The 23438-nt window shown below is 37.8% G+C and overlaps 1 protein-coding gene across 1 annotated transcript in view; it reads left to right on the forward strand.

Moving 5' to 3' along the window:
- The first annotated feature begins 849 nt into the window (after positions 1-849).
- LOC106791622 overlaps positions 850-23438 on the forward strand; it is a 91795-nt gene continuing 69206 nt past the window's right edge. Inside the window, exons 1-8 of the mRNA XM_014757407.1 lie at positions 850-1219; positions 3004-3892; positions 4779-5035; positions 5140-5527; positions 5672-5924; positions 6026-6217; positions 6319-6985; positions 7115-7211. Of these exons, the coding sequence (XP_014612893.1) occupies positions 3118-3892; positions 4779-5035; positions 5140-5527; positions 5672-5924; positions 6026-6217; positions 6319-6985; positions 7115-7211 (2629 nt within the window). The 5' untranslated portion in view covers positions 850-1219; positions 3004-3117. The remainder of the gene's footprint in view (positions 1220-3003; positions 3893-4778; positions 5036-5139; positions 5528-5671; positions 5925-6025; positions 6218-6318; positions 6986-7114; positions 7212-23438) is intronic.

Here is a 23438-nt window from a genome sequence, read left to right on the forward strand (position 1 = left end):
TATATATATGTATATTATCAATCTTTTCAAAAAAAATTGAGAAAAAAATGTATTTCTAAAAATTCTAATTTGCAAAAGAGTATTTTTCAAATATTCCCAATTATTTTTGATTAATATTATAACAGGAATCCACTTAACACGGTGGCATATTCAAACGAAGATGATGCAACTTATAAAAGGTAATTTTTAGCGTACCAATATATATATATATTATATGTTGATTAAATATTGTGAAACACCGATGTTTCTGTTCTTAGTATATGTGCCTAATAACCTGATCCTTTATCCAAAAAGAGAATTTCTAAAATTGACTATTGAATTAAAAACTTGTCAACTATTGATTTTTTTCATTATGCAAAATGAAAATGTTTATTATATCCTTATAAGTTAATAGCAAATAGTTCATAAATTGTTTTCCAAGCAAATTAATTAAATTACATCGATAGTATAAAAGTAAATAATGAAAGAAAATAATCAATTAAGGTATGAATTTCGAAGATGCCGCCAAAATGGTAGATAAAAATGCACGAAAATATTTCACCTATTACTACGATACTAAAATAAAAATCTAGAATCTTTCTCCCAGCATTAAAATACTAGATCGAATAAGCGCGCGATAGTTCTAATAAGATCACGAAGTAGAATGTAAGAAAGTAAGAAAAATCGATGAGTAGCGAGTGAGGGAAGTAAAAGAAAAATGTAGAGATCGCATTAAGCCGGTTGAGTTCGAAAGTGGCGCCAAAAGGTAAGGTGGCGTTAGTATCATAACGATAATATGTATATGCGCATGCGTCGATGGCGTTGATTGGTTGACAAGTCGGCACTGTCATATGACGAAGCTGCGTGGCAGTATGGGAAACGGATTGCAATTTTGCAACATGGCGGTGAAGTGAGGCAAAGTCGAGGTGCCGTGCCCACGTAAAATGTATAGTTCGTAGTTTGAGAAGAGTCATTATCGTGTAATTAACAGACGCGTAGAAGTAACACGTGTCCAAGGATCGTTACATGGTGGATATTAAATGTAAATATGTACGAAAGGAGACGTAAAGTCAATTGGAAGGTGACACCCCGTGACTACGTGAGGTCTCGGAGCACGTATGGCAGAGACTAGAATACGAGATAAGAGAGGAAAGGTTTCATCCGAACGGCGAGGAAACGATATAAAATTATCAAGAAATCATCAGAGATGTTTTGGCCGTTCATCTCGAACTGTGAAAACGTGAGTGGATCATGAAAAATGGTTGACGAATTCAGTAGTAGCAGCGCTGGCCGCTGCTTCACTTCGGCTCATTCGTTACTGCTTTATGCCCATAGTGGTGCGCTGGTGGATGCTGGTGGTGGTGGTGTCGTCCTCATCGTGGGTGCGTATTTCGGTAGCCACGGAAGCCACCGACAATGCGTGCCTTTCCCCCTATTGTGTTTCCAACTCTTCTTCTTCTTCCGTGCCTCTCACGTTTATCCTACGATAGTTCCTTTTTTCTCTCTCTCTCTCTCTCTCTCTTCTCTCTCTCTCTCTTTCCTCTCTCTCTCTTTCCTCTCTCTCTTCCTCTTTCTCCTCTCTCTTGTTCTCTCTCTCTCTATCTCTCTCTCTCTCTCTTGCTCTTTCTCTCTCTTGTTCACTTACTCTCTCTCTCTTTCTCTCTCTGTTTCTCACACTCTCACGAGAAGCCGTCCCTTTGATCCGCGGATAACCTCGACCCGCCGTCGTACGCCGTTTTAACCTCTGACCCTATGCGCCAGACCCGTTCCCGGTCACCGAAAACGCGATTTACAAATGGTTCCGATCGACCACCACCATTCAACCGAACCAACGCTCGCTACAACCAACAGATTATTATCTTCGATTGTTTTTCTTTTTCTTTTTTATTTATTTATTTTCTTTTTAACTTCTCGTTGAAAGAAACAGAAATATTATTCTTTGATTTTATTATGCTCACGGTGTACTTTAACAAGCACAGTATTTAGTGCTGCTTCTTTGTGCTAACGAGAAAAGCGTTATCTTCTTACTCGTAATCGTCGTAGTCTTCGTCGCCGTCGTCGTCGTCGTCATCGTCGTCAGAAAATGAACGAAATTGTACGAATTGTGTGATAGTTTAACGATCATTTATTGATTCTTTGCTAGTTGTTGACTTGACAAACGATATTTCGTTTGTTTAAGATTCAACTTTCCATTTTAGTTAATTTTTAATTGTCTTACCGATATCCGAAATGGTGTTTTCTGGTCGGTGTCGGTAAATGTCGAGTCAGCTATGCTCCAAAAATACCACATGTTACGGTATTCTAAAAGCATCGCACGTGCGGCACCTCGGTGCATCGTGAGATTTATTAAATTTTCTAAGTTATGCTTCCTAAAGAAATTGAATCTTTCCAAATGATATATATATTAGTGATGTGACTGTGAGAATGAATGCTTTACTTTTATTCTCTTCTATAAATCTCATGGTAGTTGTTTTTGCATTGTTACTTGGCACTGTATATTCTAAGCGCTATAAAGTTTATACCAAACCGCTCGTTGTAATCCAACTTGTCTGAAAATTAAAGCATTCTCTCTACATAATGCGACTTTAATGTCGAATTAATACTCATCGGAACATCAGCACGTAATCTGATAACGTTTTATAGTTATTTTTATATATACTTCTTGATTGTAGTTTTACGTGTTTAAGTTTCTCAATAAAATGTACCTATGTACTAATATAAAAGTTCATGTTGACATATTCGGCTGCCATGTGTTTTCTATATAGTCATCAGAGAATGAGGTCACAGCTGCATCCAAATAAACTCATTTACATACAATGCAACTACTTTAAAGTAGTTTGTCGTATGTTTTTAAATTCAATCATTCTTTTCTAATTATATTTTTAATGTAATCATTGATTGCGTAAAAAATTGTTCCTTGTTAACTACCATGATATTACAATACAATATAACGTTAGGAATTTTATTTTTACACATTTTTCTATTAAGTATGTAATTTTACTCTTTCTGTTTTTTATGTTACAGGCTTATACAAGAAGTAGAAACCTTCCTTGTAACTACAAGTTTTGATCGTGTATACGTGCCAAATACAAGGTTATAAAAGCTTGAAGGCATGAAAAGACCCAATGGTTTCCTGACATGATGGATAGCAAAGTCTTTATTAAAACTGAGCCGGGACTCGAAGGGCAATCACTCCCAACTCCACAACCAAATCCACCCACCGATGACACCGGTGGGACAAAGATATGTTTTGTCTGTGGATCCATAGGGCATGCCGATCAATATTGGCTGAGAGTGAAACCAAGTCCTGGCTCAAATGAACCTTATTTTCCATTTCTCGAAGCCCATGAACCACCGGCTGGATATTGCGGTGAAGGATCAAGAAGCGGAGCAGTCAAAGCATGCAATCTTTGTTACGCTGTGCTCTTGCAACAATGGGAAGGTTTCGAGCAAGAGGGTAGGCTCCATAGTGAAAGACTTTATTGGTTAAAAAGATGCGATGGTGGGCCTTTTACTGGAGCAGAAATGGCTCTTCAGGGTGAATATGCGGCTCAAGTTCTAGGGTTAACCAATGATCAGGCACCACAAATGAAACAAGAAAATCGGCCAGTGGGTGCTTCTCCACGGCTTCCACCTAGTTCACTATCACCCAGGGTGGAACAAACAAGACCACCATCGAATTCAGTTGAATTATCGAGACCCCATTCTAATATGGCAGAAACTCCAAGGCATTTAGAACAAGCAAGGCTCACTATGGAATCTCCACATCAGAGACTGCAGTCTCCTCATCAAAGGTTGCAAAGTCCCCGACAACCTGTTGAAGATGTTAAAATGTCTGAAGCTGCACTGGATTTAAGACATGGACCTAGGAGTTCGCCTGCACCTACAGCTGCTTTAACTCCTCAATCTCAAGGTAAATATTAGTACAATAATATGATTTATTTTTCGTTATTTTTCGAAATTTTGTAAATTGAAAAGAATCGATAAGTACGACAGGAAAGAAAAATTAATTGCGATTATTTCAAATCTCCGTTACGTTAATACCTTTGCATATATTTATAATGGGAATTTAACAATTGACTATAGTAGCTGGTAAAATTAGATTGGATTCCTAATAATGGGAGTGCCTGATTGAATTATTATCATACAGTACTAAACTACACTTTCTGAAATAACTTCGACGTGAGATCATGACGCGATATCTGATACGAATAAATGCCGCTTTTCACGTCTGAAGTAGTTATCTCTTTTTAGAATGTAGTTGAAACAAATAAGCGAATGTATTCGTTATTTACATTGGTCTTAGTCCTTCCGTTTAGTAATGTAAACGTTTTGTATATAAGTAAAGGTTAACAGTTATATAGATAACACTAAGAAAATTATTTCTCGCGAATAATTCTTCTAATGTATGCACAACCGATATACATGCATTAAGTTGTTTCTTTGAAAGCATTAATTAGCTTGATTTTTTTTATTTTGTTTTTTTTTTTCCTCCTTTTTTATTTATTCTTTTTTTTTTATCCTTCTTCTTTTTCTTCTTTTATTCCTATTTGAAATAAATATTTTCTTATTGCATAATCGCAACGATGGAAATAAATCTCATAACATAACTTGATTCAGTCGTAGAAAAATAATAAGTCTTAATGAATCTCTTAGTCGAGCGCACATATATTGATAATGCTTGCAAAAATATAAACATAAACTAGGCCACGTGCAGTATGATAATAGCGCTTCAAGCATATAAGGCATTGGAAATAAAACAGGAATGTTATGTTCATTATCGTTCATAACGTGTTCAGCCATCTACAGCGGTGGATCCTCCTCCAGTATTGGTACTGATATTTTGGATTTATCAATGCCGGACAAAAATTCAGTAACAGAAGTATGCTACATTTGCGGGGATGAATTCAAAAGAGGATCATTGAGTCACATCGCGGCAAAACCACTGCCAAATGTACCAAAACCTTCCGAAAGTCCTCCACCGTTTTTTCCATCATTGATGCTTCATCCGAGGCCAAGTAGGAGTCGACCTATGGACAGTGCTGGTCGAGTACAGGTACATATATGTATATCTTGTTGAATGTCTTTTAAATATTGACTCCATATTTAATTACTTACATCATTCTCCTTACATACCGTTAATATTTTTCTCTCTTTTAGGCCTGTTCGGCATGTCAAAATCATCTTTTAGTACAATGGAAGACATATATGCGGCAGGGCATACCGCACGGCGATCGGAATTATACGCTTCGTAAACGAGCAACGCCCATGATGGACACGACTACTTTTATCTGTTATACGTGCGCTCTCGAGTACCCTTCATCCAGTATTAGACTGCTCTACTGCTGTTCTAATCCCGAAAAAGAAGCATACTTTCCTTTTATCTACAGTTTGAGACCCCCACCCGGAGCTAGTCCTATTAGTCCTCAGGGAATGGTACAAGTTTGTTCTATTTGTTACAAGGCTATTCCGCAGAAGCAACAAGTATTTGGCGGAGAGAACCACGAGGTACATCCTGTCGGACAAAGTATGGATTATCGACTGCAAGGTAACAATTACGTAACAAACTAAGTCTATCTCTTACATGTTTGTATATGTATATGCACATATATACAGTTATACGACGTTATCTCTATCTTTGCATTATTTTCTTTTTTTTTTTTTAAACCATATTGTTTTTATCTTTCACAAGGTCTTTTGCCACGTCCAGCTATTGCAAAATCACCAGCCAATTCCGCTGGTAGTGATATTCGGTTTAAGCCGTACGATTTGAACAAATCGACTGCTGCCACAAATAAGCAACGCACCGTAAACCTTAAAGCTCCTACTCTGGGCCAACGAAATTCTCCTAGTAATGGTCCCGCTGAAAACGGTACCGTCGTGCTTGGCCAAAATTATAGGTGCTATATTTGCGAGAGATTATGTTCTCATACACATATGGAATGGTAAGTTTGTTTTCATAGATCACGTTATATATATATATTCATGTTGTCGTAAATCTGTATTGTAATCTACATTACAATGGTTTTTCTTTTATTAACACCAGGTTGTCTACGAGTCCAGAGGGAATGAATTCACACGCTATGCATTTTCCGTGTTTAAGAGGGATGGCACGTACTTCCGAGAACGCTTGCATGGATAGCCATGGAAGAGTATTAGCTTGTAGTCATTGTGTGACTCACCTAACGCTTCAATGGGAAAGTATGGATGCAGATCGCGTTCCTTTAGAACGTCGCAGGTGCGTTTAAATTAAACTTCATTCGTTTGTTTCAATATTATATATTGTATAAATATATAATATAGAATTTATTTTTCAAGCATAAACATTTCTTTTTCCAGGTATGATATTCCTAGTCCACATCCAAACGGTGATGTGAACCGCTCAATTGCCACTCCACCGAGTACGAGTTCGGATCGGACATTCGGTAGTAATCCTGGTACATCGAGCAGCTCGATCTATTGTTTCCTATGCGGTTTACACAGCGATTTAACGCTCGCGAGAGTTTTGTACGGGCATCCTCAGGGTCGCAACGCCCCATACTTTCCCGAATTATTGCGTCACAATTCGCCACCAAACGCGGAACAACTCAGGGAAGATGGTTCGGCGTTGGTCTGCACTTTCTGTTATCACACCCTTCTTGCGCAATGGCGTAGATACGAATCTCAGCAAATCGTTGGTAGACAGTACAACACTCATGATTATTGCTGCTACGTTTGCGGCATTACGACCTACAGAAAGCGCATTCGAGCATTGCCCGTTAAGGATTTCCCATTCCTAAGGTATCACAAACAACCGGAAAAAAGTTTGCTATTGGAGAACGGTGACTTCGCGGTGGTCTGTCTAGATTGTTACGAAACTTTACGTACGCAAAGTCTCGAATACGAAAGATGGGGATTACCCATAGAAAAAAGAGAATACAATTGGATTGTACAACCTCCTCCTCCTGAAGATAGTCCTGACGCTTCCATCGCTAGATTACCTTCTGGGGAGAGATCTGAGAAGGTGGTGAGTCTTTACTTTCTATATTTTCTTTGATTTTTTATATATTTTTTTTTTTCATCCCTCATTGACGATACATTTAATTACTATACGAAATATATAAGTTTTTATAGTTTATCTTTGACATTTGTATAGGTTCCTCAAACTTTGACTGTCAGACCGGCACGAAAAAACTGTTCGCCAAAGGCACCGGACAAAAAGATTCCTGCCAAGGCTCCGGATAAGGATCAAGGTAAGTTAATATAAATATTATTTTATAGACAATTTAAAATGATACGAAGAGCGAAGATATAAAAGAATTTTTAACCAGGAAAGAGAGAAGATTAATGTCATCGTAATTTCTATATTATTTTAACAGAGGAAGAATTTTTCTTCGTTCAAACGTGCCATGAAAATTAGAAATCATTTTACATCGTAAGAACCTTCTTGGATTTTTCGATGTTATCCAACTATAATTTAACGTTATCTACAACAGAGACGCACTTATTCTCCATTTTTCGCTCTTCTATTCGTTCAAAGTCTTATATGCATTTTTGTCGTTAAACCACAACGCCACTTTGAAGAAACAAATTTCAATTCTACGATCGATAAATTTGTAAGAATATTATTTTAATGAAGATGATCGATATTGTACTTGTACGTTTCATCGATGACACACTGTCAACGTCGTTTAGTAAATATGATCGTCTTAGATATAAACGTTTCTAAGACATCGTTTTGTGAAAATGTTCTATCAAGATGAAAAGAAAGATGGTAGAAAAATGTGAAAATACTTTTCGCTTGGTCGATGCTGAAACAACGGCCGGCCGGCACTCCCTCTTTCTCCTTATTCTCGTTCTCCTCGGTTCTTCGCGCTTTTTAAGGGGGTTGTAAGTATATATACATATGTATATACGGTGTAGATATACCTGTGTAACTCCTATAGATACACCTACTCGTAGAAAGATACATGGACGTCGATGAGGCCGAGGGTAAGAGGTAGAGAACGAGACAGGGTGAGTGGATGAGACGTGAGTGAAGCTCTTAAAAATCCGACAGACAAAAGGATACTGACGGTCGAGAGCCATCCAGGAGGAGAGGGCCTGATGGTTTGCGTTCGAGTGAATTCACTACCTCTTTTTACCTTCTTTCCTCTATATTTTCTTCTTTCCTTTATCTTTTCTTTTGCTTTCCTCAACCCCCTTTTCTAACTCATACCCGCAAAATCTTTCCTTTCTTTAGCTTTTATATTTTTTCTTTATTTTTTTTTTCTCTCTCTTTCCTTTTCGTTTTTGTTATTCTTGTCCGAATGTTTCTTACCTAACATTCTATTTCGCTCGAGGTTACGATCGGTCTTCTAGTTTGTTGGTCGTTTCTTTGATCGGTTTGCCGATAATCTCAACGAGAAATATGAAACATTATATACGTTTCTCTTATGCTAATATGAAAAAAGGAAATAAGTAAAAATTGTTCAATGCATAAATGCATTATTTCTTTCGCTTCCTTTAGGGTATTTATTTTTTAATGATAGATAAAAAAGATATTAGGAGATTGGTGCGTATATAGTACGTGATTTATTTCTTAGGGGGTCTAACGTTTCCGTAGCATTAGGCCAAATGGATCGGACAGGAGATACCTTTATCAAGGTTAAGACTGTAAGAGTATTGTAGGATTGAGGAAGATGTTTGGATCTCATTAAGCTTTCACAAGGGTTCCTTGTTTCCAGCCACTTTGCTTGGAGTTCCGGTTATTTGTATGATTTCCTCGAAACCCTCTAGGAAAAACAACTTTTACCTTGATATTTTACGATACGATACGATACTGTTTTACTCGGGGTAATTTCTTATTTTTTCTCTTTTTTTTATATATATATATATTTATTACATCGTTATTTATTATTATTATTATTAAAAGTTAGATATATATTTCTTGTTGTTGTTACAAGATGAATTGGTAGGTAAGCTGCATTAAATGTTTCTTTTTTTTTTCTTTTTTACAACCTAACTTTTTATTATTCTTCCCTAACTTTTTTATTGTTGTTGAGCATAGTAAAGATAAAAAGGAAGGAAGTTACAAACGGGTGCTTCTCCGAAACACGTCAAGGCCGTCAAGGATAACTTGAAGGTTTTATCCGCCGAGCTTCTTGTGCATACATATAGTGTGCAAATAATGTATATATATATATATATATATATATATATATACATATTTCTTAAGAAAACAAACCCGAAGGCATCGTGACTGGCGTCTGGTTTCGTTAAGGTTATTCCGTAACGTTTGGAGTTTCCTGGTTTTTTTCTTTTTGTTCTTCCTTTTTCTCCTCTTTTTAACCCTCTCTCTTTTTTTATTTTTTTTTTTTAGCTTATCGGCAAGCGAAAAGCCCTGCAACGCGTAACTTTGCACCAAGTTCATTACTTTTTAGCTTGCACGCGTGCACCGTAAGAATCCTGCATTTGAAGTCATAAAACAACATTTGCTTTAGAAGCACTGTTATTAATAGTCGAGTCATTTCCGAGGGAGATCCAAAATAGGTTGGCAAAGATTCACCATGACGTAGGACTATTTTTATTACATTTCCCCGATGTATCTTGCTATAATAATCACATTCGTAATGGAAAGTATTAGAAATCCATATATTTCGTTTTGTTCAGGTGTTCCTAACAACAACAACAATTCATTTCTTTCGATATCATTTTTTTCACCATTTTCTTCTAGATTATTTTCTTAATAATTTTCTTGATAAAAATTTTCGTTCATTTAATAATGAATTCCAAATGGTATGGCTAAACCATTACCACTACCACCACCACCCTCCATGATGGTTCCACCGTTTTAATATACCGCAGAGAACTCTCGATTTACGTAAATTCGTGACGCTTATACTGGGACTTATCCATGATATTCTCTCTTGGGACGCTTAAGTCTCGTTCGACTATATCTTTCTCTTGCTCTTTCGTAAAGCCTCATGGAAACAGGATTACACGCGCCAGGAAATATATACTGGACTCACTTTCGAAAGAAAAAGCAAGATAATCGATACACACATATACATATATTATCGTTCGATCTATTTCCTACTAGAAGAAGACTTACAAATCAGATACGATTATCTATTCAATCTATTAATTTTTATCATTATTATTTTTTTTTTTCATCCAATGATATCTCCAACCAAGTATCTCGCACAATTATATTCATTTCCTGCTGAGAGATATATTTTAACTCTTCTTTAGATATGCGATCGTAGATTGCTTCCATGTTTATTCGACAAAGAGAACAAAATAATAATCGATATGATTCTTTTATAAATAGAAGAAGAAGAAGAAGAAGAAGAAAACGAGAAAGAAAGAAAGAAAGAAAAAAAATCATCTAATTTCCTTCATTTAATGTTGCACAGTGATGCAATAAATCCTGAGGGCTTATCATTCCCGCAAAATTCTAGTAGAAATAAATATATATATATATAGATAGATATATAGATAGATAGATAGATAGATAGATAGATAGATAGATAGAGGAATGGGAGGTGAAGAAACGATTGAAAAGGAAGGATCAAGATCAGGAGGTTGATCAGGGTCAATCGGTTCGACTTGGAGAGAGAGGTAGAAAGCGATGTCGAAGGTGTCGAAGAGACTTAGCAGAGGGCTTAAGCGAGAGGATCGAACCGCTACACTGCTGGCAGCTTAGGACGTGAGGGTGGTAGGAAAGCTCTTGGAGGAAAGTACGGAACATGTTGAAACGAGGGTTGGGAGAAGGAGGAAGAGGAGGAGAACAGAACAGAACAGAATAGAAGAGAAGAGAAGAGAAGAGAAGAGAAGAGAAGAGAAGAGAAGAGAAGAGAAGAGAAGAGAAGAAAAGAGAAGAGAAGAGAAGAGAAGAGAAGAGAAGAGAAGACAAGAGAAGAGAAGAGAAGAGAAGAGAAGAGGGTGTCGAGAGATGAAGGGGGTTAGAGGCACCCGCAGCGTGACACCGCATTGCGCCCACTTGCCAACCCCGGCCGACGCCTAAATTCGAATTAGCGAGCCAACTCCGCGGATTCTCGTCAGCTAACCCTCCTTTTGTGGCACCCCTACTAGTGGGACATCGTTTCTCTCTCTCTCTCTCTCTTTCTTTTTCTATCTTTCTCTTACTCTGTATGTTCTGAGCAGAGAGAGGTTAAAGTAGCACCAGGAACTAGTAGTAGAGTAGTAGTAGGAGTAGTAGTAGTAGTAGTAGTAGTCGTAGTAGTAGTCGTTTTACTCCTCCCTTAGGAATCGATATCAACGTCATCGAGTGCCTAGCCTCGCTCCTTCTACCCTCGTTTGAAGCTTCCTATTGGGGTGATACTAGAGGAAGGGGTTCCTTCTGCATCTCTCTCTCTCTTTCTCTTTCTCTCTGCTTCTCTTTTCTTCCTTCTTGCTTCTCTACCACCCTCCTCCCTTCACCATCCCTGTTTCGCTCTGATAGCGTCGCCTCTTCTTGTACCGTCTTTGCGTTTACTCTTCCTTTCCAGGCACGCTGCCAAAAGGCTCGATTTCGACGTAGATTCTCGTTCAATTCGTAGTTCTCCTATCCCTTTTGAAAGGTGCTCTCGATCGTCGTCGTCGTCGTCGTCCTCCTCCCTGAGACACGACGCTAACTTTCAAGAAGCATTCTTATTCGCTGAGTAATCTTATTTTAATGGATTTTTTTACTATGACAAAATTTTCGGTCCGATCGGTCTCGTTGCTATAAAAAAAAAAAAAACAAACAAACAAAAATTAAAGAGTATACGATGTATTTTTATTTTAATTCGTATATACTTTTAATTATAATTATAACGTTGATTTTTATTTGTTTAACAAACAAATGTGACTCTTTTCTCACGATGACGAATATATTTATCAATCAATTTTGTTGGACACTTTTTTTTTAGGTAATGTTTGCATTTCGTGTACGAAAGATGTTCATCTAACCAGTCTGTGGTGTACAATGTCTTTAACACGAAACACAAAGAGAATGAGAGAGAGAGAAAGATAGTAGTAGTAGTAGTAGTAGTAGTAGTAGTAGTAATAGTAGTCGTGAGCTCCGTTGCTGGGTTTCGTGTTAATAATTAACCACCGACTGCCGTTCCGGAGTAGTAGCTTTTACAGGGATCCCTCGCGGTCGTCTCCACGGATCGTTTCACTTGGGACACGAACTTGGAGCTAGGCGTTCCCGTTTTCTCCCTGTTCGTCGTTCCAGCAGGAAAACGGATGATTCGCGACCGTGAACGTCACGAACGACGACGACGACGACGACGACTAAGTGTTAACCCTCGAGGGTATTAACGAAATATTAAATACAAAGTACATACTCACACTACCTACCTACCTACCTACCTACCGTAATAGTACGTTTATCGATATTTCATATGTATTTATTAATGGGGATTGCTGTTAGGGAGGAAAAAAAGTCGTGAGAAATATCGCATTGAAAATTTATTCCCCATCCCGTTTTTCGTTCTATCTCTTTTTCTCTTTTTCTCTCTCTCTCGAGCATTCGTCGACGTAGAAATTTCATTATCACGCTCGCACTGTCCCCGACATTTTTTCCTATAATTAAACGCATCTCGCGAGTCCTGGTAATTCCGTATACCCGGTTGAAAATAATGGAAATAACGTGGGATGCGTTAGAAGAACGAGAACAATTGGCCGGGAACTAGAAAGAGAAGGTACGAGATAGTAGAGCAAAGCACGAAGAGTAAAATAAGGGGGAGAAGAGAGAAGTAGGATGAGGATGAGGATGTGGAGGTGGAGATGGGTTGGCTTTGCATCGAAAATTTCAACGCTCGAAATGGAAAATTTATTGAGCCGTAAAAGCCATAAACGATACATTAACATCGTACGCTTTGAACGTTCAACTAAAATCAAGTCTCATTATCATCCTTCCTCTCTTCCCTTGCCACCCCCGTCTCTCTATCTATCACCACCCTGTTTCTCTCTTCTTCTCTTTGTAATCGGCTACATATCGGTAGAACGAACGCATTTAGAAATTTGGACAAAATGAATCCCTCTATGAAAAGATATTACGAAATATGATCGATGATGATCCATCGATCAATAAATCAATAAATCAATCAATCAATCAATATGATCCAATTAAAATATACACGTAGAACAATAGAAATAAAACGTGTATTTCTTCACATCTATCTATCACTCTCTCTCTGTATCTGATACGAATCGTTTTTAACGATACGTATTGAGGTGTGTATTCGGGGGTAGTTACCCTTTACTCGTTCGAGCGTGATAAAAATAATACAGCTTATTAGTCCCCCTTCCCCCGAAGGCAGGAGAGTGAAAGTTGGTTGAGACTAGCAGCTAGCTTGCTAGCTAGCTAACAGCCAAGCAAGCAAGCAAATATGGGAGTGAGAAGAAGACTCGTGCGCGTACCAACCGTTTGTTCGTTGGCCCATGCAAGTTCGTAGAGGAGAGAACAGAACGAGACGGGGGTGAATGAGACGAGGAAAAGAGAGTGCCTGAGAGAAAGAGAGAGAGAGAGAGAGAGAATCAGAGGGTTGGTGGGAGAAAGAGGGGTAGTTCTCTGTCGCCGGCACGCATTGATTTTGCTCGACAGACAGCCGCCTCCTGTTGGTCTCTCTGAACCTAACTGTTCGCCGTTTCACCCTCTTACTCGCACTTACTATCCCTCTCTCTCTCACTCTCTATCTCTCTTTCTCTTTTTCTCTCTCTCTTTCTCTTTCTCTGGTATCTCGGCAACCCCTCATACCACAAAAGTCTCTCCCTCTCGCAAGCACGCGTCGAGGATTTACAAAAGCGCGCCACGTATATCGCGCAAATAGCAAGGCGGCGAATGATATTAGCGTTCTATCGGGGTACTCTTTTTCTTTTGGGCTCGAACGAGAGAACAAAAATAGCGAAAGAGAAGAGAAAAAAAAAAAAGTAGATAGCGGATATAGGATTTTTCGCGTCGAAGGTTTTGTTTCTTTTTCTTTTTTTTTTTTTTTTTTTTTTTTTTTTTTCTTTTTTGATTTTTAAACGCGTCTTTCGTTTTTTTCGCGTAAAATTTTGTACATTATTTTTATGTTCTCGCGCGATGGGTCTTGCGAAATAGGATAAAATAGATTCAATTTTGTTAGAAAAAAAAAAAAAAGAAAATTTGATTAACTCAAATAGAATCGATATTAGATGGCCGATTTTCAAATGGATTCCTTAATTAAATAGATACGATATATTTACTATAGCTTTTTATCGAATACGTACGATTTATCGTTTCGTTGGTCGTATTTTATTTCTCAAAAAAAAAAGAAAAAGAAAAAAAAAAGAAAAAGAAAGAAATAAAAATAAATAGAGAGAAAAAAAAGGAAGGAAAGAGGACGATCGCTATTGGATCGATGTACACGAATTTGCATCAGGTAAATGGACTTTTCAAGTTCGGGACTTTGTCACGAGATTTCATCCCTATCTAGAGTTTTTTCCTATAGTTTTTTCTCGCAAAGATCATTTTCGCGTAACATAGTCGATCCCTTTTTTGGTTTAGTTCGGGGTCGAATTTAAACGCATCCCAGCAGCAGCAGCAGGAGCAGCAGTTAGAGTAGGGTAGGAGGTAGATAGGTAGGTAGGTATGTAGGTAGGTAGCGTTTATCGGTAAAGGTTCGATTGAAGAAAAAGCAATTTTCTTTTATGGCACGCGAAGCCGCTATTTGCTTTAATCTTCGAACGTAAACGAAGAGCTGAAAAAGAGTGAGAGAAAAATAGAAAAAGACAGAGAGAAAAGAGAAAAAGAAAAAAAAAGAAAAGAAAAGAAAAGAAAAGAAAAGGACGAGTGGTTATCGGCTTAACGATAAACTTTATTTTCCATGTCAGTTTATTGGACCGCCGGCGCGTTTCGGTACGATAGCTCCTGGGTATCTTTTAGTTTTCTTTCACGATGCAACCTACTCGATTAATTGCCACGCCAAACGTGAAATATTGCGCAAAACGTAAATACTAGATATATTCCCTAAGCGCTTATATGATAAGAGAAACAACTTTGCTGTTATATTATAATAATCTCTCTTTCTTACTCTTTTTTTTTTTTCTTTTTTATTCTTTTCTCTCTCTTTCTCTGTTTCTCTCGTATTAACTCAGTTTTTTCGAAGGCCCCGTAGAAGAAGACAATCGTGTTCATTTGCGTGAAGCGAACGAACGCCACGAGTAAAATTACAGCCTTCGGTTGGTATAATAAATGTGTGGACGACCGTTACGGCGCGCTAACTTAATGGTCAAGTCAAATTATAAGGATAAGATAACGGACACTGGCATTCGTCGTAACGTTAGAGTAACACGGCTTACATAATAATAACAATAATAAGAAAATTGTCGATAATGGACTTAAACTCTTTACTTTTCATATTTTTTTTCTTTCCCTTCCCTTCCCTTCCCTTCCCATTGTTTCTCGTTAACTTCTTATTATTTGCCACTGACGAAACGGCGGTGGTTTTTTTTCCTTCCAAAGTTTGGAAAGATCGGCTCACCGTTCATCTTCGCGGCTTGTTGTTTTATAACGTGAAAACGCGAACCATCGGGAGACTATTTTCTCAGTGGTGTATATAAAGTGAACTTTGACTTCCGAGTAAAGTGGTCGATTCCTATGGCTTCCTTCACCATGTAATGAACTTTACGAGCGTTGCACCGTGATTTCCGTAAAGCGCTAATCATCGGTGAATGGGTCAATCATAACAGTTTTACGAGCGGCTCGATCATGCCGCTACTGCAATTTTCATCGTGATTCAGCGTCGTATTAACGTGCGGCGTTATATTTGTATGTTGTGTGTGAATGTATACATGTATACATATGTATCTTCTTTTCTATGTTTTCTTTTTTCTTGGCTCGATTTCTTCTTATTTCTTTCTCTCTCTTATCTATTTGAAAACCACATATATTACCGAGAAAGAACATGCACACACGTTCTCATCCATTAGAATTTGCACGAGTAATTTGACTTGGAACTAAAAGGATATTGGCAAATAATGATATTTGAGTATTTAAGTAAATAAGTAAGTAAGTAAGTAAACAAGCAAGCAAGCAAGCAAATAAGCGAGTAAAGTACTACATCTATTCGTTTTATTTAACTCGTTATTAGGTGATACAAGAAAAAAAAAAAAAGAAGGATGAGTTAGATAATAGGAGAAAAATTCAGGACGATCATTCGATTTGCCCCTACCACGTTTCCGTTCGAATTTTATGGTAAAGAAAAAGAGGGAGGGATAAAGATGGGGGCTTAACGATGACGAGTGTGACACGAGCAGGGTTCGTCCTCGGAGTGCCTGGATTTCGACTAACACTCGTAAGGGGGATGATAGAAGTCGAGAGAGGAAATTGAGGGAGGGGGTGGATGAGTACGAAAGGGTGGCTAGGAGGAAGAGGGAGGGAGGGGCAGGAGACTCTCTCTCTCTCTCTCCCTCTCGCCAATTTCGTTTCTGCCTCTGGCACAGCAGCGCGTGCCGCTTTGACGCCAGATGGCTTCGTAAAGGAGCAACAGAGACAGGACATCTTTCCTTTCCTTTCCTTCCTTCCTTCCTTCCTTCCTTTCCCCTCTTCTTACCTCCCACTCTATCTTGATTCTATATCGCTCTTACAAGAGTACAGATGGTTATGTAAGAAGGGTAGAAGGGAATACGATACCGGATATCAAACTCAGAGTGGAATTTTGGATATTATAAACATCCGCGCAAAAACGACGATAATAATAATAATAATAATAATAATAATAATAATAATAATAATAATAATAATACTAATAATAATAATTAAAAAAAACAAAAATATTGATTTTATTTTAATGTTTAATTATCATGACTTTGAATAAAAATTTACATTCGAAATCGGTACGATTTTAATACTGTTTATAACTACCTATTTTACGTATGCATTAGCTTTCAATTATATTCTGTCTCTTGAAAAATTCATTAATACGAAAAATAGCTAGGTTAAAGGTTTCAAACGTATTAATTGATTTTTCGGTTATTTTGTGTTTTTCCTTTTATTCGCGATGCTAGTATAACAAATTACTCTGAGAACAAATTACATTTAAACTTGTGCATATTGGCATCGAAAAGTCATAAAAAATGATTCATTTTTTCTCATAGTCCGTGTGAAAATGCAAATAAAAAGAAAAAAAGAATAAAACTTTGCGGCTCATACTATACAATAAATATTAACTTGTTTACTTGTGTATATATATGCACGTAATGACGTCGAATCGGTTGCGAGACGATGAACACGCGAGGGAGGTTGAAGTAGTTAGGATGACGAAGAGTTGGTGGAGGAGGAAGAGGACGAAGAGGACGTGGTGGAGGGGCGTGGGGCGAGGGGAATATATTCTAAAAGAACGCGCGTAACAACGTGTGACGGGTTCTCTTCCTCCGAAAGGCGCAGTCAAGGCGAAAGCACAAGGCAAGCAAGCAAGCAAGCAAGTAAGTAGGTGGTGGTGGTAGTTGGGGAGGAAGAGGAGGAGGAGGAGGAAAGGCATCAGCAGCAGCAGCAGCAACGGCGTCAGGGAGACTCCCCCTCCTATCCTCTCCCTCCATGTCTCTCTCATTCTTTCTCTCTCTTTCTCTTTCTTTCTCTCTCTCTCTCTCTCTTTTCACCCTTCGTCGTACGCTTTCTGTCTCGCTCGTTCGCGCGTTAGCCGATCTCGGTCGAAGCACGGTAAACGTACTCAGGGTAGCTAGGTGGTGGGGGTAAGGGCAGTACGGAGACGTACGAAGCGCGTCGAACTCCGTTCGGGTTGGCTCAGTCGCGTACGAGCCGCAGCCGACGACGCATCGTCGTGTGTCAAGTGATCCGAATAAGAGTAAACGAACGTTTAAATATAATACAGAAGTATAGAAAAGATATAGATAGAACTAGTGATAGACACATATATATATACAGAGAAGAGGAGAGACAAATAGAGTAAGAGGAGGGAGGTCGTGTGGATAAAACAAGCAAGCGAGCGTGTGCGCGAGTGCAACTGGCGATAAACTACACCAATTGATACACAGGACAGAAAAACACACGTCGCGTCGTCGTCAACGAAATCGTACGTCGAGAATGGATTTTTTCGAGGATTTACGAGACTTTTCGAGGAGTATCGGTGCAATACGAGCGCAAGCGCGAGCGTAGGCGTCGTCGTAGTAGTCGTCGTTGTTGTGTAGTTTGTGTAGTTGTATAGTTATCAACGTCGTCGTGTTAGTTGAGAGGACCCTACGGCCAACTTGATTTTTTTTTTTTCGTCTCTTCTCCTCCTTTTCCTTTCAACTTCTTCCTTTTACTTTTCTATTCGATTTTCGCGCGAGTCGCACGTTTTACCCTCCCTTGACACGAAGCAAGCAAGTCGTGTACTATATTTACTACTTACGCTAAACTTGCGCGTGAAAATATATTTTCGTTTGCCGGTACCCACGGCGAAGCGTTCAGTCAATTAGCCCCCTAATACCGCGACCTGCCGCGTCGGTCTCGGCCAATTAAGTGGTGATTAGTGCATCGGTTTCCCCCCCTCTACCACCTATCATCTACCAATCTACCACCAACCCTCTTGAATCCAACTATTTATCCACAATCCACATCGTTAATAATACTACTCTTCTTTGATCACATTTTATTATATCTATTCTCCTTATTCTCATTTTTGTGACGAGTAAGATATTATACTTTATATTATTTTCTACGAGATCTATTTCTTCACCTTTTTCATTTTTCTTTCATCGTGTTCATCAAACGACGACAAATTGTGTATCGAAAAGTTCATTTAATATTTTCACATAGATTGCGCGTAAATTACGCAACTGTTAAGGAACCCAACCCCCCAAAGAAGTGGGCAAATCATTTCGAGAGACGAACGGTGTGTAAAATTTTGAGGACTTTTAACTAAGAAACGAACTGAAACGAAAGTTTGACGTAACTCTTAGAGTAGCGTAAAAATTTTCTTTTGCTTTGATAAAAAAAAAGAGAAAGAACGAAAGAAAAAACAGGAGAGGGGAAAAGAATAAAAAAAAATAAGAAGAATAAAACAAGTGTTTTGTGAAACGCGTAAAGAAGAAAAAGTACCGCGCCTACGTGTTGAAGAAAGGACCAACGCGTGGAGAGTGAAAAAAAATGCGCCTCGAGGTCACGAAGGAAAGCAAGCCTCCTCCTCGTGGCACCTTCTTTTTCTTCTTCTTCTTGTAGCTTCGGGAGGAGGATCTCGTTGAAAGAGGGAGGTGGACTGTGAGAAAAGTGGCACGATGGAGTTCCGGGCGCCATATCCGCTCTTGCATCCCTCCCACGCTGCTGGACATCCTCACTATTATTCAGGTACTTTAGCAAGGACATCTTGACGACATTGGTCCCTTTAAATGATATCTCTCTTTTACACTTCTTGGCTATTTATTTATTTATTTATATATTATTCATTATTTTTTAACAATAAATCGTTCTTAGAAATAGCAATAAAAAAAAATTTATTATAACAGGACAAAATATTAATAAAGTGAGGAAGAAAAAGATGATTCTTTATTTTATTTTATTTTATTTTGTTTTTTGAATAATTAACGTGCACATCGAATGAGTTACGAAAGAGATTAATTAGTTTTAAAGAAATAATGATTTAAATAACTGATGAGCTTATATAAATCGATATAGTTTTGATAGTAATCTATCAAATGTAACTCGTATATTATAGGAGATTATTATTTCTTTGAGAATACCGCAAAGTGATCGAAACGCGAAAATCGTGAAACGAATGAGATATCGTAGCGTGTGTAGAGTTAACTATCTCTCTCTTTCTTTCTCTCTCTCTCTCATTATTTTTCTCTTTATCTCTCATTGATTTTACTGATTCCATGAAGCAGAAATAATAGTTAGCAGCAGCAACGGCACCAGCAATTTCGTGCTTAGAGAGCTAGAAATTATTGTCAAAGTAAGAACGAAGTAAAAAATCTTTTCTCTCGTAGTAGACGATAGATTTCTGTGTCTGTTAATTGGAAAACTGCTAATTTCGCGGATGCGCTTACCAACGCTTGAGAAAAGATACAGAGAAAAATAAAAGAAAGAGATAGATGAATAAAAAAAGAAAGAGTTAGAGAAAGAAAGACAAAGTGAGAGAATGATAGAAAAAGAGAGAGAGAGAGAGAGAGATAAAGATGTAGTTTTCAACGAGATCAAGTTTCTTTGCACGAGAAAATTAATTTGCGGAAAACCGAGTGCTCGTTTGCTCTATCTCGCTTGCCATCGCATTTGCCTTTCTCCGAAGTTCTCTTTCAGCGTGTCTCGATTGACCTGTTGGTCGAAAAGAGGTAAAGTTAGGTGGGGAGAAAAGTGTTAAAGAGAAAAAGAGACAGCAAGAGTTAGAGAGAGAGAGAGAGAGAATGAGAAAATGAGAAAAGGAAGAAATTAAAATAAATAAAAAGGAAAAAGAGGGAAGAAAAAAAAATAGCCTCGGCGGAAGAAGGAAAAAGAGAGAGAGAGAGAGAGTGAGAGAAAAAAAAAAGAGAGAGAGAGAGAGAGAAACGCAAGTTTAACTGACTTTACCGCAAAAGAGATTCCGTACATTCCGGCGAATGGTGGCAATTTTCTTAACTACTTCGTCGCTCCTGTAATTTGAGTTATCGTCACACCGAGAAAGCCTCCTCCTCTTCCTCCTCTTTTTCCTCCTTTTCCTCATCGTCGACGGGTAGAGAAACGGCAAGCAAAGATGAGATGTCCTCGATGTAATTTATTCGTTTCACCGCAGTCACCTACCTCCTACTCCTACTCCTCCTACTTCTTTTTTTTTTTTGCTCCTCCCCGTTTCTACTGCTGTCAGTTCCCTTTTTATTTTTTCTTCCTTTTACCGGAAACCCTCAGAAGAACGCGTTTCTCTTCGTCCTTTTATAACGACACGAAAATAGAGTCTCGTTCGTACCCCATGACGCCTTTCGTCGAGCGGAAAAACTGAATTATCCGAAAGTTTATCAAACGAGAAAGAACATCGATTTTCAAATTCGTCTTACGTATACATACAATCGTCGTGTGAATTATACGATTATCTCTCTCTCTCTCTCTCTCTTTCTCTCTCTATCGTAATATAACGCGTTATCGTTTCTTTATCGTTCGTACTTTTTTCCTTTTTTTTTTTTTTTTGTAATTTTTATACATATAATTTACGATACTTACGTTAATATTATATCTTATCGTTCATATCTATCGTCGGTTACTCATCGTTACGAGTCTTTTGGATAAAATTCAACTGGTGTGTTGGGAGAAGGAGGAGGAGGAGGAGGGGGGGGAAATATATTTCATTGAAACCCCTTTCTGTTAACTCGAAAAAAGTATATCGATTGTGTTTATAGTTTATTATTATATCGTTATGCGATAAAATTTTAACGATGATAAGAAACCCTGCGTCGGCACATTTTTCTACTTTTTTACCTCTCTCTCTTTTTCTCTCTCTCGCTGCTACTCTTTGTATCTTTCTCCTTCTTTTTTTGCTTCTTTGATAGCCCCCCCCTCCCGCCCAGGGGGAAGGACCAGTTTGCCAGAAGCCCGTCCGAGTCTTTTTTTTATTTCTTATTTTTTTTTTATTAGCAAAACATAACATCATTAATTGCAGGACGTGTTTTACTTATCTTTTTCTATTTCTATTTCTTTTTCTTTATCTTTATCGAGCATCGAACGAGTTTAGTAAATATTGGTACTGTGTGTTTTAGTCGTTTTTTTTTTTTTTTTTTTTAAATATATCGACTTACTTTTTAAGCCGACGATGAGTAGTTCGTCTTTCCGTTTCGTATCCGTTTCACCTTCTTCTTTTTCTTCTTCTTCTTCTCTTCTTTCTCGCGTAGTCATCGTTTTGTCTTTTTTTTTTTTTTTTTTTTTTTTTTTTTTTTTTTTTTTTTTTTTTTTTTTTTTCTTACCTTCTATAAATCTTTTTCGTTACAAGATTTTCTGTGATATCAAAATCATCGTTTTTAGTTTAATCGTATTAACCTTCGTTTCTCTTATCTTTTCTTCGTATTTAAACAAATGTTGTTTTTGTTTCCATTTGACCACTCGCGAAACTTTCGATAATTTTAGTTCTTCTTCTTTCTTTTTTCTTTTTTTTTTTTAAATCGGTCATTGATTTCGTTTTTTTTTTTCCCCCCGAATACGAAAAGAGAAAGAAAGAGAAAAAGACGCGAGAAGAGAAATTAATTATCCATCAATACCGTTAACGTCGTCGTTACAGCTGGTGGCTGATATTGGTGTTAGTGCTGCTGCTGCTGCTGCTGCTGCTACTGACGTTGAATTTTTTCTCTCTCTTTTTTTTTTTACCATCGTAATCGAACGATTTAAGAAAAATTCGTTTATCGTATCGTCGATAACAACCGGCGACGAGTTATTATTATAATAATAACAAAAAAAGGATGATATATAGATAATTAAAGTATATAAAAGTTAATTGTTTCTTTTTTTTTTATTTTAAATGACGACACTTCTGTGACGGTAATTAAAGTTTATTTAGAAAATGTTAACGCGGTTGTATCTGTTAACCGCAAAATTACAAGCAAACGACAGTAACAGAACGTTGATAGTAGTAGCAGCAGTAGTCGGAGTTGAAGTCGGATAGAAATTGTAATCGACTGAATTTTGTAGGAATATCTTTGTATAGTAGTAGTAGTAGTAGTAGTAGTAGCAGTAACAGTAGTAATAGTAGTAGTAGTTAGAGTCGTCGAGTAGCACAGCACGCCTAGCAGGTAGACCCTCATCGTAATCGATTATCCACTGGTCTCGAACGTGTTCATCGTTGTTTGCCGTCCGTTTCGAGACATCCTCGACGCAATGTAGTTAGCATGAATAATTCTCGGTCCTGGGTGGGTATTCCTAGTTTCAACTTTGGAAGATCATAGAATATAGAGAACCCACGAACTACTCGATCGATTTTGGCCAAGAGTCTTCCTCCTCCTCCTCCTCCTTCTCCTACTCCTACTCCTACTCCTTCTCCTGTTCCTCTTCTTCATCTTCTGTTCCTTACTTGTAAGAAAATGAACGGAACATGATCGTGTAGTTTTACAATCGGTAAGTTCGAACTACTTCGGCAGATTTTCTTATCCCGCGATTAGAGTTAATATTTTTATCGACGCGAATGGGTTGTTCGAGCTCATTCGAGTTACGTAAATGAGTAAAAAGATAGAAAAATATAAAGAGTGGTGTGGGCTAGGTCGTTACGCTTCCTCCTCCTCCTCTTTCTCCTCCTCCTCCTCCTCCTTCTCTTCGACTCGTTGAAAGAACGATATATCGATTGCCGACAAACAATATAGTTCAAGGAATCGCGCTTCGTAAAACACGACTACTCCGTTCGCTCGTGCTCCTGTAATTGAAGGTTTAGCTATATAGAAAGAAAAAGAGGGATAAAAAGTGTTTTCTAACCGGCTATTTGCTAGGAATGAAAATTCATCGAACAACTGGGATGTAATAAAACGAATACTTATTTTCCTATTTTTTTTTTTTTTTTTTTTTTTTTTTTTTTTACAATTTATATAAAAATTCATAATTAATGTAT

The sequence above is a fragment of the Polistes canadensis genome, unplaced genomic scaffold (assembly GCF_001313835.1).
Source record: "Polistes canadensis isolate GaletaPanama2010 unplaced genomic scaffold, ASM131383v1 scaffold_8, whole genome shotgun sequence".
Taxonomy (NCBI): Eukaryota; Metazoa; Arthropoda; class Insecta; order Hymenoptera; family Vespidae; genus Polistes; species Polistes canadensis.